This window comes from Chiloscyllium plagiosum, unplaced genomic scaffold, assembly GCF_037043375.1.
Source record: "Chiloscyllium plagiosum isolate Xiang-an unplaced genomic scaffold, Cpla_swu_hap1 HiC_scaffold_37, whole genome shotgun sequence".
NCBI lineage: Eukaryota > Metazoa > Chordata > Chondrichthyes > Orectolobiformes > Hemiscylliidae > Chiloscyllium > Chiloscyllium plagiosum.
In genome coordinates, this window is record NW_028270175.1 from 11,200,656 (window position 1) to 11,214,885 (window position 14,230).

The following is a 14,230-nucleotide window of genomic DNA, read 5'->3' on the forward strand; positions in this document are numbered from 1 at the left end:
GTGCCAATTTAATACTGAGAGGAGGAGGAATTTCTTCTCTCGGAAAGTTTGTGAGCCTTTGCAACTCCTTGCCACAGAGCTGTGGGGACAGAGTGTATATTAAAGGCTGAGATAGATTCTTGATCAGTCAGGGAATCATAAGTTATGGGGAAAGGGGAGGAAAGTGGACATGAGCTTTGTCAGCTCAGCCGTGATCCGATTGAATGGTTGAGGAGGCTTGAGGGGCCGAAAGGCCTCCCGTTGTTCCTATTTCTTATGGTCTTATGGTTCTAGACTTTTCCGCAAGGAGAAACACTCACCATCTTACCTGTCAAGTCCTTAATATATAAAATGTATAGTTACCACAGTGGGCAGGAGAGAGTTATTATTAATCATTTCTAAAAAAGCTATATAAACGATAAAGCAGTTTGAATTCATTTATGCTCCTTCTACCCTTTGCCTGTTTAAACTGATTACTTTGAGTAACTACTCTAGGTTGCATTTAACATGCTACATAAGGCCTATGAAACCTGTTCAATGCTTCCCCAAGAGAATGCAAAGTGCCAAAGAACTGACACGATTCAAGGCAGCATGTGCTGAATGATAAATGTCATTTGAAGATATGCTAAAAGAATTAATATTATGTTTTTGCTTCAGTGATTATTCTTCTATTGATAGAGCTCAGGGATAAGAATATTCTATATCATTTTAACAAAACCTTGGAAGTGCAGCTGAATACTCAGAATCCTTTCAATGAAAAGAAATTGATCGATTGAAGGGAACTGTGACTGAAATCTATTTCCCTGAAACATGCAGCAAAATGGAGATTTATCGTTGCTTTGTGGCAATGTGGAATAAGTGGTGTGAAAAATATTGCGGGCACGGAATGCTACTTTCTTTTCAGCAGCCGTTGGAAATTGTTGCAAGTGACAATTTTCCTGTAAGAACTGGGACAGATAATCAAAGCATGAATGGAGCTCAGCCACAGGGGATATTTGCAGTGAAAGCTGTTGTGGTAAATAGGAGCAAAATTCTGTGGATGCTGGAAATCTGAAAGAAAAATAGGAAGTGCTGGAGAAACTCAGCAGGTTTGGCAAAATCCATATAGAGAGAAACAAAGTTAATGATTCGAGCCCGATATGATTATTTTTCAGAACACTGTACATTAGGCTACGGTGTCTCAGCTGTTGACCTGAGAGCCAGTGGGAGTCCTGTGATTTTGAGGGGAATGTCTTCCTGAATTAAATACAAGTCAGGCACATAACGTGGCCAGTCGGAGTTGTTTCCTGGGAATATACAACCCTAGGGATTGAAATCCCACTTGTGTGGACTAAAGGATTAATTAAACACTTTCCTGAGGAGTAGCTATGAGCACATGTGTAAAGAGCTTTGACATCATCACATTCAATCTCAGGGAACAGCAGCCTGAGTCCAGAGGATCCCAGAAGAAATCCTTGCCTTATATCCCTTGTCTATTGTTGCATTCAATGCCAACATCCAATTACAACAGGCCACCCAAGCCAGTCAATCATGGACCAACAGCTGCTTACTGCCATCAGTGCCACTGGGAGTGTGGTGGTGACTTCTGGCAATACACCCACCAGCGGTCAGGAAGTAGCAAGATTCTCAGGCCACAGCTAAGGAAGGGAGGATGGGGTTTGGGGGTTAGTGGGAGGATGGGGATGGTAGGGGCAGGACTGCTGTCATGGTGCTGGAAGAGAGCGCAGAATGTTAGCCCACCCCCCAGGAAACTCTCAAACCCTCAACCACCTTCACTTCGAATCTGAGGGATTCAGGAAAGTTCCAGACGTGCACTTTGCAGCAGGAATTGCTTGACATTAATCATCAGGCAGACACTTTTATTGTCTCCTGTTTTAGCCAGTAATGCCATTATTGCTGTCCTAGCTGAGGGCAGGCCCCAAGGTACAAACCTCATCTGTGGAGTACATTGACATAAAAGGTTGTGCACTGTTTTCCCTGAACCTAAAGTCACTGATATATAAATGCATGTGGTGATTGTGAATGTTTGGGGATTTACTTTAAAGTTGAGAGTGTGTTACTGGAAAAGCACAGCAGGTCAGGCAGCATCCGAGGAACAGGAAAATCGACGTTTCAGGCTGGAGCCCTTCAACAGGAAGGATTTATTTTAACGTTGAAGTCTTGTGGTTGGAAGTGTTGACTGTTTAAATTTCGTGGAATGCAAGGGTCACTGGGAGGATAAGTATTTATTGCTCATCCCTGATTGTCCTTGAGAAGATGGTGTTTCGATGCTTTCTTGAACTATTGTAATCCACAGGGATTAGGTATTCCCATAGCACTGTTCGGAAGGAAGTTGCTGGATTTTAGCAACTTGGTTACTTATCAGTTGTAACCAAGACTAGAAGCAGTGCGCCTCATTTCTAGTATCCACTGAGACCCCCTCCTTGTACCACAGTCAAGTATTACTGCTTCATGAGCAAGCCCACCAACTGATTTTAAGCAGGTTATTTAACCAAGAGGGTCATCAGAGCAGTCAATCTCATTCTGTGAATATTCTCCACAGTTGCACTTCCAAACAGAGGTGACTAGGTGGCGATCAGGAGCCAGAATTTGGGCTGAGTCATTTGTTACACTTATCTTCCTCCTGAGTTTAGCAATACTGCATCATCCATTTGCATCATTGTTAGTTACCTTGTCTGGTCCCCAGGAGCCAAGCCTAAAACTATCCAAATGGTATTGGTTAGTTCCATGTCAGATTCACTGACTCAGCAACCCCCATGTCCCACACTCGCAGGACAGTGACTTGCTCAATGTCAAAATCCTGCCCTGCCCTACCACTGAATCTCCTCCTCCCTTGGTGACACCCCTGATGTCCCTGTGAATATCCCCCACCCTCCATCATGACCCCCTCCTTGCACCGACAGAATAACCTCAAGACAGGAATGTCCACTCTGTTTCTCTTCCCATGTCCATTGGTGTTAGTTGGAATGAAATGGAGCTATTGGATCCTGCAGCTCTTTCATATTAAATCCAAGTGCCCATTAGTCACGTGTGAGTCTGAAAGCTGAGTGGCAGTATACCTAGCCACCAGAGGTGGCATCACAAGTTGTGTCACCCAAAGCCAATGCCAGTGTTTCCATTTTGTTTATTCTTGTGGCACTCGATCTGGCTTTTAGTTTCTTTCAATGAGAAAGGGTTCCAAACTCAAGAGCTGTAGGGTTTGTAGTGATTGTAATGAGAGCAGCCAAGTGGATCTCATAGAATATGTTAACCTGGTCCAATCAGGGAGCTCTGGCTAACAGATATTTGAGGTTTCTCATTTCCCTGAAAACTGGTTGAACAGTAGGATTTGGAGCCTAGCTTTACCATTCCCTCCCTTATAAAATTGCTGTTTCTCTGTATACAGCTGTAAATGTTAATTGTTTTGTAAACTGTGAATTGTTTAATAAAATATAAGAATAAACAGAAGTGCCAGAGGTTCTGTTCACTCTGAAAGCTGGCTTTTGAAAGCTGTCCAGTATCAAGGACTCTCCATGTATAAATAAAAGGTGACTGGGTGATAGGATACTGGCCTCTGTGAAGTTTTTTCAAGATCATAGAGTTTTACAGAAAGGAAAGAGGTCCTTTGTCCCTTCATGTTTGTGTTGGGGATCAAACATCAATCTACTCTAATCCCATTTTCCAACACTTGGAAAACCACGGAGCCTTATGGTGTTTCAAGTGTTCCTCTCATTAGTTGTTAAATGTCTCGAGGGTTCCTGCCTTTATAACGCTTTTGGGCAGTGAGTTCCAAATATCCATATAGAACGTTCTGGTATAGAGTTATATTCCTCTGCAATCTTGTACTATAGAAAATCATGCTGTAGAATATCGCTGCAGAAAATTGCTACATCTGTTCAGTAGAAAGTTCGCATTATCCAAACAGTGTTTACAATTTGTCAATTGTGTTATAGCCAATTGGTGTTGCCGGAACACATGTTATCACAGAATAACCTGTACCTGTTGAGTGAAAAAGATTTTCTAAAAGCCCCTGTAAACTTCCTGCTCCTTAACTTAAAATTGTGCCCACTGGTTACTGGCCCCTCAACTAAGGGGAAAACCGACCCCCTATCTGCTCTGTCTGTGCCACTCAGAAGTTTGCACACCTCAATCAGATCGGCCCTCAGCCTTCCCTGCTGTAAGGGGAACAACCCCAGCCCTATCTCATCTCCAAATCACTCCAGCTCAGGTGACATCATGATGGATCACTTCAGCACCATCTCCAGACACACCATCATGTTAGTGAGAAAGGTGAAGTGTAGATTTTCAAATCTTAACTTTTCACTAATGTCCATTTTCTTTTAAATGTTTTCAGCTTTGACTTGTTCATATTGACAGCAACTTCTTTTCGTTTGCCACCAGAATCTGAGCAGAACCAAGCGACTGCTTTCATTCCAGAGTTTAATGGGCTTTCCTATCTCAAAATGAATGGAATCCACACGTTTGTCAGCGAATTGCTGTGAGTAGATTTGATGCTTATAAAAATGTGCTAAAATTAGACTCAACCTGTACCTGACTGGGTGAACACATCTCTGAAATTACTTTCCGAATGAATCTCCAAAATAAAGGATTTGCAATGACCCCATGCTAATTATCCTCCATAAACCCATTTCCAAATTCAAAACTTTTTAGCTAATTTTCAGTCTGAATTGTTGCACATTTTGCAAAGGCTGGTACTGGCCTCATGGGGAATAGAAATCAATATTTACTCTGATAGATAGGGCATTGCAATTGTTGAGGGGAAGATACAGAAAAATAGTCCACAGTGACCAGGTTGGCCACAGAACAGGAAAGTGACAGCTCTATGTGTGAAATAATACATGCTGGTGAAGGAAAGTACATCTTAACTCGTAAAATTTCAACTGCATAAGATAGTCATAGAGTCATAGAGATGTACAGCATGGAAACAGACCCTTTGGTCCACCCGTCCATGCCGACCAGATATCCCAACTCAACTAGTCCCACCTGCCAGCACCCGGCCCATATCCCTCCAAACCCTTCCTATTCATATACCCATCCAAATGCCTTTAAAATGTTGCAATTGTACCAGCCTCCACCACTTCCTCTGGCTGCTCATTCCATACATGTACCACCCTCTGTGTGAAAAAGTAGCCCCTTAGGTCCCTTTTATATCTTTGCCCTCTCACCCTAAATCTATGTCCTCTGGTTCTGGACTCCCCCACCTCAGGGAAAAGACTTTGCCTATTTATCCTATCCATGCCGCTCATAATTTTGTAAACCTCTATAAGGTCACCCTTCAACCTCCAACAGTCCAGGGAAAACAGCCCCAGCCTGTTCAGCCTCTCCCTATAGCTCAAATCCTCCAACCCTGGCAACATCCTTGTAAATCTTTTCTGAACCCTTTCAAATTTCACATCTTTCCGATAGGAAGGAGACCAGAATTGCACTCAATATTCCAACAGTGGCCTAACCAATGTCCTGTACAGCCGCAACATGACCTCCCAACTCCTGTACTCAATACTCTGACCAATAAAAGAAAGCATACCAAACGCCTTCTTCACTATCCTATCCACCTGCGATGACTCTTTCAAGGAGCTATGAACCTGCACTCCAAGGTCTCTTTGTTCAGCAACACTCTCTAGGACTTTACCATTAAATGCATAAGTCCTGCTTAGATTTGCTTTCCTAAAATGCAGCACCTCGCATTTATCTGAATTAAACTCCATCTGCCACTTCTCGGCCCATTGGCCCATCTGACCAAGATCCTGTTGTAATCTGAGCTAACCTTCTTTGCGGTCCACTACACCTCCAATTTTGGTATCATCTGCAAACTTACTAACTGTACCTCTTATGCTTGCATCCAAATCATTTATGTAAATGACAAAAAGTAGAGGGCCCAGCACCGATCCTTGTGGCACTCCACTGGTCTCAGGCCTCCAGTCTGAAAAACAACCCGACACCACCACCCTCTGTCTTCTACCTTTGAGCCAGTTCTGTATCCAAATGGCTAGTTCTCCCTGTATTCCATGAGATTTAACCTTGCTAACCAGTCTCCCATGGGGAACCTTGTCGAATGTCTTACTGAAGTCCATTTAGATCACATCTACCGCTCTGCCCTCATAAATCTTCTTTGTTACTTCTTCAAAAAACTCACTCAAGTTTGTGAGACATGATTTCCCACGCACAAAGCCATGTTGACTATCCCCAATCAGTCTTTGCCCTTCTACATACATGTACATCCTGTCCCTCAGAATTCCCTCCAACAACTTGCCCACCATCAACATCAGGCTCACTGGTCTACAGTTCCCTGGCTTGTCCTTACTACCCTTCTTAAAGAGTGGCACCACGTTAGCCAACCTCCAGTCTTCCAGCACCTCACCTGTGACTATCGATGATACAAGTATCTCAACAAGAGACCCAGCAATCACTTCTCTAGCTTCCCATAGAGTTCTAGGGTACACCTGATCAGGTCCTGGGGATTTATCCACCTTTATGCGTTTCAAGACATCCAGCACTTCCTCCTGTGAAATATGGCCATTTTGCAAGGTGTCACCATCTATTTCACTACTTTCTCTATCTTCCATATCCTTTTCCACAGTAAATACTGTTGCAAAATACTTGTTTAGTATCTGTCGCATCTACTGCGGCTCCACACAAAGGCAGCCTTGCTGATCTTTGAGGGGTCCTATTCTCTCCCTAGTTAACCGTTGGTCCTTAATGTATTTGTAAAAACCCTTTGGATTCTCCTTAATTCTATTTGCCAAAGCTATCTGATGTCCCCTTTTTGCCCTCCTGATTTTCCTCATAAGTATACTCCTACTGCCTTTATACTCTTCTAATGATTCACTCGATCTATCCTGTCTGTACCTGACATATGCTTCCTTTTTTTACTTAACTAAACCCTCAATTTCTTTAGTCATCCAGCATTCCCTATAGTTACCAGTCTTTCCTTTCACCCTGACAGGAATATACTTTCTCTGGATTTTCATTATCTCATTTCTGAAGGCTTCCCATTTTCCAGCCATCCCTTTATCTGTGAAAATCTGTCTCCAATCAGCTTTTGAAAGTTCTTGCCTAATACCGTCAGAATTGGCCTTTCTCCAATTTAGAACTTCAACTTTTAGATCTGGTCTATCCTTTTCCATCGCTATTTTAAATCTAATAGAATTATGGTCCCTGGCCTCAAAGTGCTCCCCCACTGACACCTCAGTCGCCTGCCTGCCTTATTTCCCAAGAGTAGGACAAGGTTTGCACCTTCTCTAGTAGGTACATCCACATACTGAATCAGAAAATTTTCTTGTCCACACTTAACAAATTCCTCTCCACCTAAATCTTTAACACGACGGCAATCCCAGTCCATGTTTGAAAAGTTAAAATCCCCTACCATAACTCCCCTATTATTCTTACAGATAGCTGAGATCTTCTTACAAGTTTGTTTCTCAATTTCCCTCTGACTATTAGGGGGTCTATAATACAATCCCAAAAAGGTGATCACCCCTTTCTTATTTCTCAGTTCCACCCAAATAACTTCTCTGGATGTATTTCCAGGAATCTCCTCCCTCAGCACAGCTGTAATGCTATCCCTTATCAAAAATGCCACTCCCCCTTCTCTCTTGCCTCCCTTTCTATCCTTCCTGTAGCATTTGTATCCTGGAACATTAAGCTGCCAGTCCTGCTCATCCCTGAGTCATGTTTCTGTAACTGCTATGATACCCAGTTCCATGTTCCTAACCATGCCCTGAATTCATCTGCCTTCCCTGTTAGGCCCCTTGCATTGAAAGAATTCAGGTACATCTGAATTTTCAGATCGGAAAACCATAATAAATGGCTTTAATACATTGACCTTGGTAAAGGAAAGGAGGTGAAAATCAATCTCTACATTAAAGGTACTCCACTATCATATATATACTCAATGGCCCCTTCAATTATTGAAGAACCTATGGTTGCAGTACAGATGCACTTCCAGGAAGAGACACTGAAAAGTTAACTTGGGTTGCTGCACTTTGGACCAATGCACACTACATTCTATCCAAGTAGTAGACAGCTGTTGTCTCTGTGTAATGAGTGAGCAGCCTCTGTGGTCTGGTAAGACTGCTTTAGTATTTGTTAGATGTGCGTAATAAAAATTCCAATATTTACATTATCAAATTACTAAAACAGTGCTCGACTTTTCTATTTGGAAGCTTGAGGGACACAAATTCAGCTCGAATATAACCTATTCCCCAATGCTCCTCCTTCAACAGCTGTCTAAATGACCTTAGGAATTGGTAGTGTGCATGATGTATCCTCAAGTTCACAGGAAAGAAACTTTGATGTTTAACTACACTGTTGGGGCATGAGGTTGATAAGATAGAACCCATGTTCTCTGGTGTATTGGGAAAATAAATTGAATTTCTCCTTGCCCCATACTCATCAAATTCATCTCCTTGGCTGAGCTTGAGGGAATAACTATTGAGTGACCATGGAGCTGTCCACTGGGTCAGACTCGAGATGGTGGTGTAATGTGATGTTACCCACTCTGGTTTACATGTGAGTACAGGTTCACAATAATATGGTTGATCCTAGGCTGACCTCTCAAAATGTTTAGCTAGCCGCCACTGAGTTCAAGAGTAAAAGGAACAAGAGGGCATAGATATGGGAGTGATATGCAAAAGAAGCAAGAGTGAAGTGAGAAAAAGCTTTCTCACTCAGTGAGTAGCAGTGCCTGGAAGTGTGGTGGAGGCAGGTTCGACTGAGGCATTCAAGAGGGCATTGGATAGTTATTTGATTAAAATAAAGGGTATGAAGAAGAAACAGCAGATTGGCAATGGTGCTCATTTAAGATGCAGCAACAATGGGCCAAATGGCCTCCTTCTATGCCAAAGCACCTCGGAGATGGGCAGCGCCCAGATCCCAGGGATGAACAAATGAAAAACAAAAGATATCAAGACTGAATTGTGAGACTGAGGTTAGACTAATTGAAAGGAGTGTGGGCATAAAATCCATTGATTGATATGACATTATGTGCATGATTTCATTACAGTCACAAGCTGTCAATGGAGATAATCTTCTTGGCCACTGATCGCAATGGAATGATCTTTTACAATGGGCAGAAGACCGATGGCCGCGGAGACTTTGTTTCATTAAACCTGCGAGATGGTTACTTAGAGTTTAAATATGATCTCGGAAAAGGACCAGCAGTTATCAGGTAACGCTAAAAAAAATATCATTTTGCACTAAAGATTCTTACTATATAGCCTTGGAAATGGAGATGAACAACTCCTTAGGATCAGTGTATAAAGCCATGAAAATATTTTATTTGTCTAAGTCCTGTCAATTGCCCTGGCATTTTGAGGGGGTTCCTCTTCCACAAGGTTGTCCTCAACCGTCACCTGGTTATATGCATTGTTTTTTGTAGTGTTTCTGTTATTAATTACGGGGTTGGTTAGCTTCACAGCTGGTTAGTAATGCAAACAGCCTGGGTTCAATTCCCACACTGGCTGAGGTTACCATGAGGGACTCTCCTTCTCAACTTCCCAACTCACGCAACTGTCTGTGTGGAGTTTGCACATTCTCCCCATTTCTGCGTGGGTTTCCTCCGGGTGCTCCGGTTTCCTTCCACAGTCCAAAGATATGCAGGTCAGGTGAATTGGCCATGCTAAATTGCCCGTAGTGTTAGGTAAAGGGGTAAATGTAGGGGAATGGGTGGGTTGTGCTTCGGCGGGTTGGTGTGGTCTTGTTGGGCCGAAGGACCTGTTTCCACTTTGTAAGTAATCTAATCTAATCTTCTCCCCTCGCCTGAGGCGTGGTGACCCTCGGGTTAAAGCAGTTGTCTCTCTGTAATGAGTTATCTGGTAAGACTGCTTTAGTATTTGTTAGATGTGTGTGAATAAAAATTCCATAACCTGCACAGATGAGAATTTTTGTGTGACAGTTGACTTTGTTCATTTTGTGATGGGCTCATTGAATAAATGATGAGAAACAGTGCACTTTATTTAAATGGTATTTTGTTGAAGCCAGACCAGTAAGATGCCCAAATCAGTAAGCATTCAAAAAGGTATCAGCTGGTCTTTCATTCATTTTAATCAAAAGCCTTACACGTGCAAGCGACCAACTTTTCACTGTGCCTTGGCACACGTGACAATAAATTCAATTCAATTCAACCAGAAAAGCCTCATGTTTCCCACTTGATTGACTGCCCCTTCTATACAATCACATCTTCCTAATGGAGTAGAGTTGAATTTGTCAGCTCTGATTGGATGAAATCTTGGAGGCTACATCGCATGTTCTCATCTGCCCCACCAATATCCTTCCCCTATTGGTTGCCCAAACTGCCTGTTCTCATCATGTGATGCCTTTCGAAAAAAGCCAATTGAGAGAAGGATGTCTTCTCATTGGTAAGTCAACAAGCTTACTTTTCCAGCTCCCACATTTCCATAACGAATAGACAAAAATGCTGCAAGGAACTACATTTTCCTTCATGACCCCTCAGATCAAAGATCCGTGTCCTGAACCATAACCTTCAATGTCTGGAAATGCCAGGTCAAACCTGGAAGGCTGACATTTTCCCATTGAACATTCTGTGTACTTTAGATGAAGTTCTCGCTATGATCGTAAAATCCAACCCAGTGAATCTCTTAATTGAGACTCATCTTTGGAGAAATTAGAGGCACAGAAACATAGAAGTTAGGAACAGGAATAGACCATTCAGCCCTTTGAGTCCCCTCTGCCGTTCTGTATGATTGTGGCTGATCATCGAAATCAGTCCACAATTCCTGCTTTCTCTCCATACCTTTTGATCCCTTTAGTCCCAAGAACTAAATCAAACTCTTTCTTGATAGTACATCAAGAACCTTCACTTACTGAACACACCCAGTGCAGATTTGTAAGCAGCTTGCTCACCATTTCCAGTATGTGGCCTAACCAAAAGCTCCCTAGGAGCAGTGCCTGTTTGGGGAATCAACTCTGGTGTGGACATATTCATGATGGATTAGGAACACAGCTTCTGCAATTGTTGTCTTCTCGATTAACAATACTCAAAATACCATGATGCATACTTCGCTGAAAATGACCTGTAACCTTTCTCCCTTAAAATAGGAGTAAGGAACGCATCCCACTGAATGTGTGGAATGTGGTTACTGTTGAAAGAAATGGACGAAAAGGATTGATGATCATTAATAATGGTGAACCCACCAACGGTGAATCCCCGGTAAGTAACAAGGAATATCTGCCTGTTGTCAGCTGTGAATTATTCAGGTTGGAAGTGTGCTACATGTTTGTGGGCTTTTGTGTCGCAGTGGTAACGTCCATACCACTGAGTTAGAAGACTTGGGTTGAAGTCCGATCTGCTCCAGAGGCATATAGTAACATCTCTGATTGGAAAATATACTCCATGTTTGTCAGATTTGCTGTGTCCTGGAAGGTTTTACTGCTTCATTCTCTGAGTATTTATAATGAGTGGGACATTTTCAAGTCGGGTATAAACTACACCTGAGTCAATAGCTACAAACCTTCCTTAAACAAGAAGCTCTCACTTTTCAATACCTGGACTGATTTAAGGAACCCATTCGTACAGCTGAATAAGGACACTTTTTTCCAAAAAACTAGCAATTCTTTACATAGGGTGTGAATTATTTTGAACCAACCTGCTCATGCATGTTATGTCACACCTCTGGGGCAGGTGAGATTTGAACCAGGATCTTCTGGCCCAGAGACACTACCACCATACAGTAAGACACAGAAATTAGGGTGCTTAATGAGCGATAGACTGTAGGTTTGGCAAAGTCTATTCAATTGTATTTTTCTTGAGATGCTGAATGATGGAAGAAATGTCTGGAATTAATTTGCAGTTCAGGAATCCGCTGGTCGATATCATGTCAACCAGCTCCAGTTGAATGTTTCTCGGGCACTTGCGTCTTTCCTTTCCATTGCAGTAACATTGGTGGTGAGAGGGTCTTGGGGCTGGGTTTTGGATCAAAGAATGAATTTGTGCAAGTTGGTGGCTTGTCTAATGTTTGGAGTTCTGCACAAGAGAATGTGTTAAGAGAGGGCACCCTATGTGGTTTCCTCTTTGTAATAATGTTCAGGCGTTAAGAGAATCCATACAACATGAGTACAGGCCCTTCACGTCCACACCAACCTTTTGAAGAGTATCCCACCCAAACCCATTCCTATACATTTACCCCTAACCTACACATCCCTGAACACAATGGGCAGTTTAGCACGGCCAATTCACCTAACCTACACATCTTTGGATTTTGGGAGGAAACCCGCACAGACATGGGGAGAATGTGCAAACTCCCCACAGAGAGTCACCTGAGGCTGGAATTGAACCTGGGTCCCTAGTGCTATGAGGCAGCAGTGCTAACCACTGTGCCACCATGCAGCCTTCTTCATTTTTCTTTGTTTTTCTCTACTTTTCTCCATTTGTGAAAATGGTCTGAAGTGACCCTTCCTCCACCCAGGAACAGTGGCCCCTCAGTGCTGTGACTGGCACCAGGGACTCTGCAATGTTTGGAATGACGAAGATAATACAAAGGATTCTTTACTCCTCTGTGGTGCAATGGCTCTCCAGTCCAATGTTGCAGTCCTGAACCATGCAGTCTGTACCTGATTGGGGAATGTGGAACATGCTGCTGTAAAACAGTTTACTTTTGAGAGGGGCGTATAATATCCATTGGCAGGAGAATTCAAAAATTAGGAAGTATACAGTTTTTAGCAGCTGTATGCAATCTCGAATATTCGTGCAGATGCAGCAGAAATTCAATTCAGGTTTTACTGTTTAGCTTCCAGCTGACACACTCAGCATAGATGGCACACCACTGACACCTGTTGCCCATCTAGAGAAGTGCAGGGTTCTGTGCAAGGGCTATCAGTAGACTGAAGGATCCTGGGTCAGCGGAACCTTGATTATCTGAAGGACACGGGTGGGGAGTATTTCGTTTGGTTAATCAAATGCTGGATAACACAGTTAGCCAAGTATCAGGATCTTGCGAAATTGTTCGGATAATCCAAAATGCAGTCAATCGAATGGACCTCAGTTTTGATGGTAATACTGGGCTACATAACAATTACAAGATGCTTGTAATGGACTAGGAAATAAATTCTGGCTGCTATCTTGCTGTGTGGTTGAATATTTTGGAAACAGTCTGAATGGTCATGACAATCAAAGTAACCGCCAAAAATACAGCTCTTGTGTACAGTCCCCGTCCCCTATGATGACATGGGAGTGTAAAATTTACACCTGAATGGGATCTCAAAAGAGTTTACCTGATCGGGGTTGTGGGACAGAGGTGGGTGAAAGGGCAAGATGGTTGAAAAATGTTCACTGAAGGCTAGAGAGACCATTTTACCACTGACGTTTAGGACCAGATCTGATACAAGTCAACAGAAAAGAAATTTTCCTTTAGCAGGGACTGCATGTGTGGAGGTGTTCTCCTCGCTACATCAGTTAAGAGATTTTAATTTCCAGGCGGTTTGAATGCAGAAGATTTGCTCTCTCTGTGAACTATTAAAATAGTAGCGTCTACGTGGGTGGTGTGTGTGTGTGCAAATGTGATGAAGCAGAGACCAAGCCACAAAAGTCATGGAATCCAAAAAGGTTCTCAGAAAAACCCCTTTTATGACTTACTGACAAATGGGCAGGTGTTCTGGAGAAGTAGGTGGCACATGCTATCGTTAGATATGGAAAGCTTGATCAATTCTAAACTGATTACTCTAACTTAAAAGATAACAGTGTAAAATTTCATGTGTACCCAGATTTGGTTGGTTTTCAGGTTTTCATTATTTAGCGTGAGAAATGGGATTGCAATGAGCCACTGGGCAGTAAAAGAAAAAGGACTGAAAGGTCCCACAGGTCAGCCATTAAAGGAAGACCATTTGGGAGAGGTGGGGTTTTGCAGTTGGAAGATAGAGAGTGTAACCACCAGGAAGGAAGGGTGGGAAATGGTCTGCAGTGATTGGCAAGGGTGAGAGCCAAGATCAAGAGAGGAACAACGAGACATGATGATGGTCCATGGTGGCCTGTCCAGTCTTGTGTGGTTTTAATGTGGGGTCCTGAAGAACATTCCTGCATCTCCTGGCTCCATGTCCAACCAAGTATTTGATGCAGCTCATAAAGGCCTCTCTTCAAGGACAGCTTGGTAAGCCAAATGTCACCCAGGCCCAGTTTTCCAAAACACACCTGGGTCCAGTACAGGAATGCATCCTAAAAGGTTTCTCAAGCAGCCAATAGTCCTTCTATTTAATGAAGCAAACAGGAAGTTCCAGGTTCTACTGCGTGCTCAATGTGGCA

The 14,230-nt window shown here is 42.8% G+C and overlaps 1 protein-coding gene across 6 annotated transcripts in view; it reads left to right on the top strand.

Moving 5' to 3' along the window:
- Positions 1 to 14,230, top strand: part of agrn (agrin) — a 531,414-nt gene that overhangs the window by 483,096 nt on the left and 34,088 nt on the right. For all 6 annotated transcript variants that reach the window (XM_087980308.1, XM_087980309.1, XM_087980310.1 and 3 more), the window contains 3 exons: positions 4,360 to 4,456; positions 8,981 to 9,145; positions 11,035 to 11,146. In XM_087980308.1, coding sequence (XP_087836434.1) covers positions 4,360 to 4,456; positions 8,981 to 9,145; positions 11,035 to 11,146 — 374 coding nt within the window. The remainder of the gene's footprint in view (positions 1 to 4,359; positions 4,457 to 8,980; positions 9,146 to 11,034; positions 11,147 to 14,230) is intronic.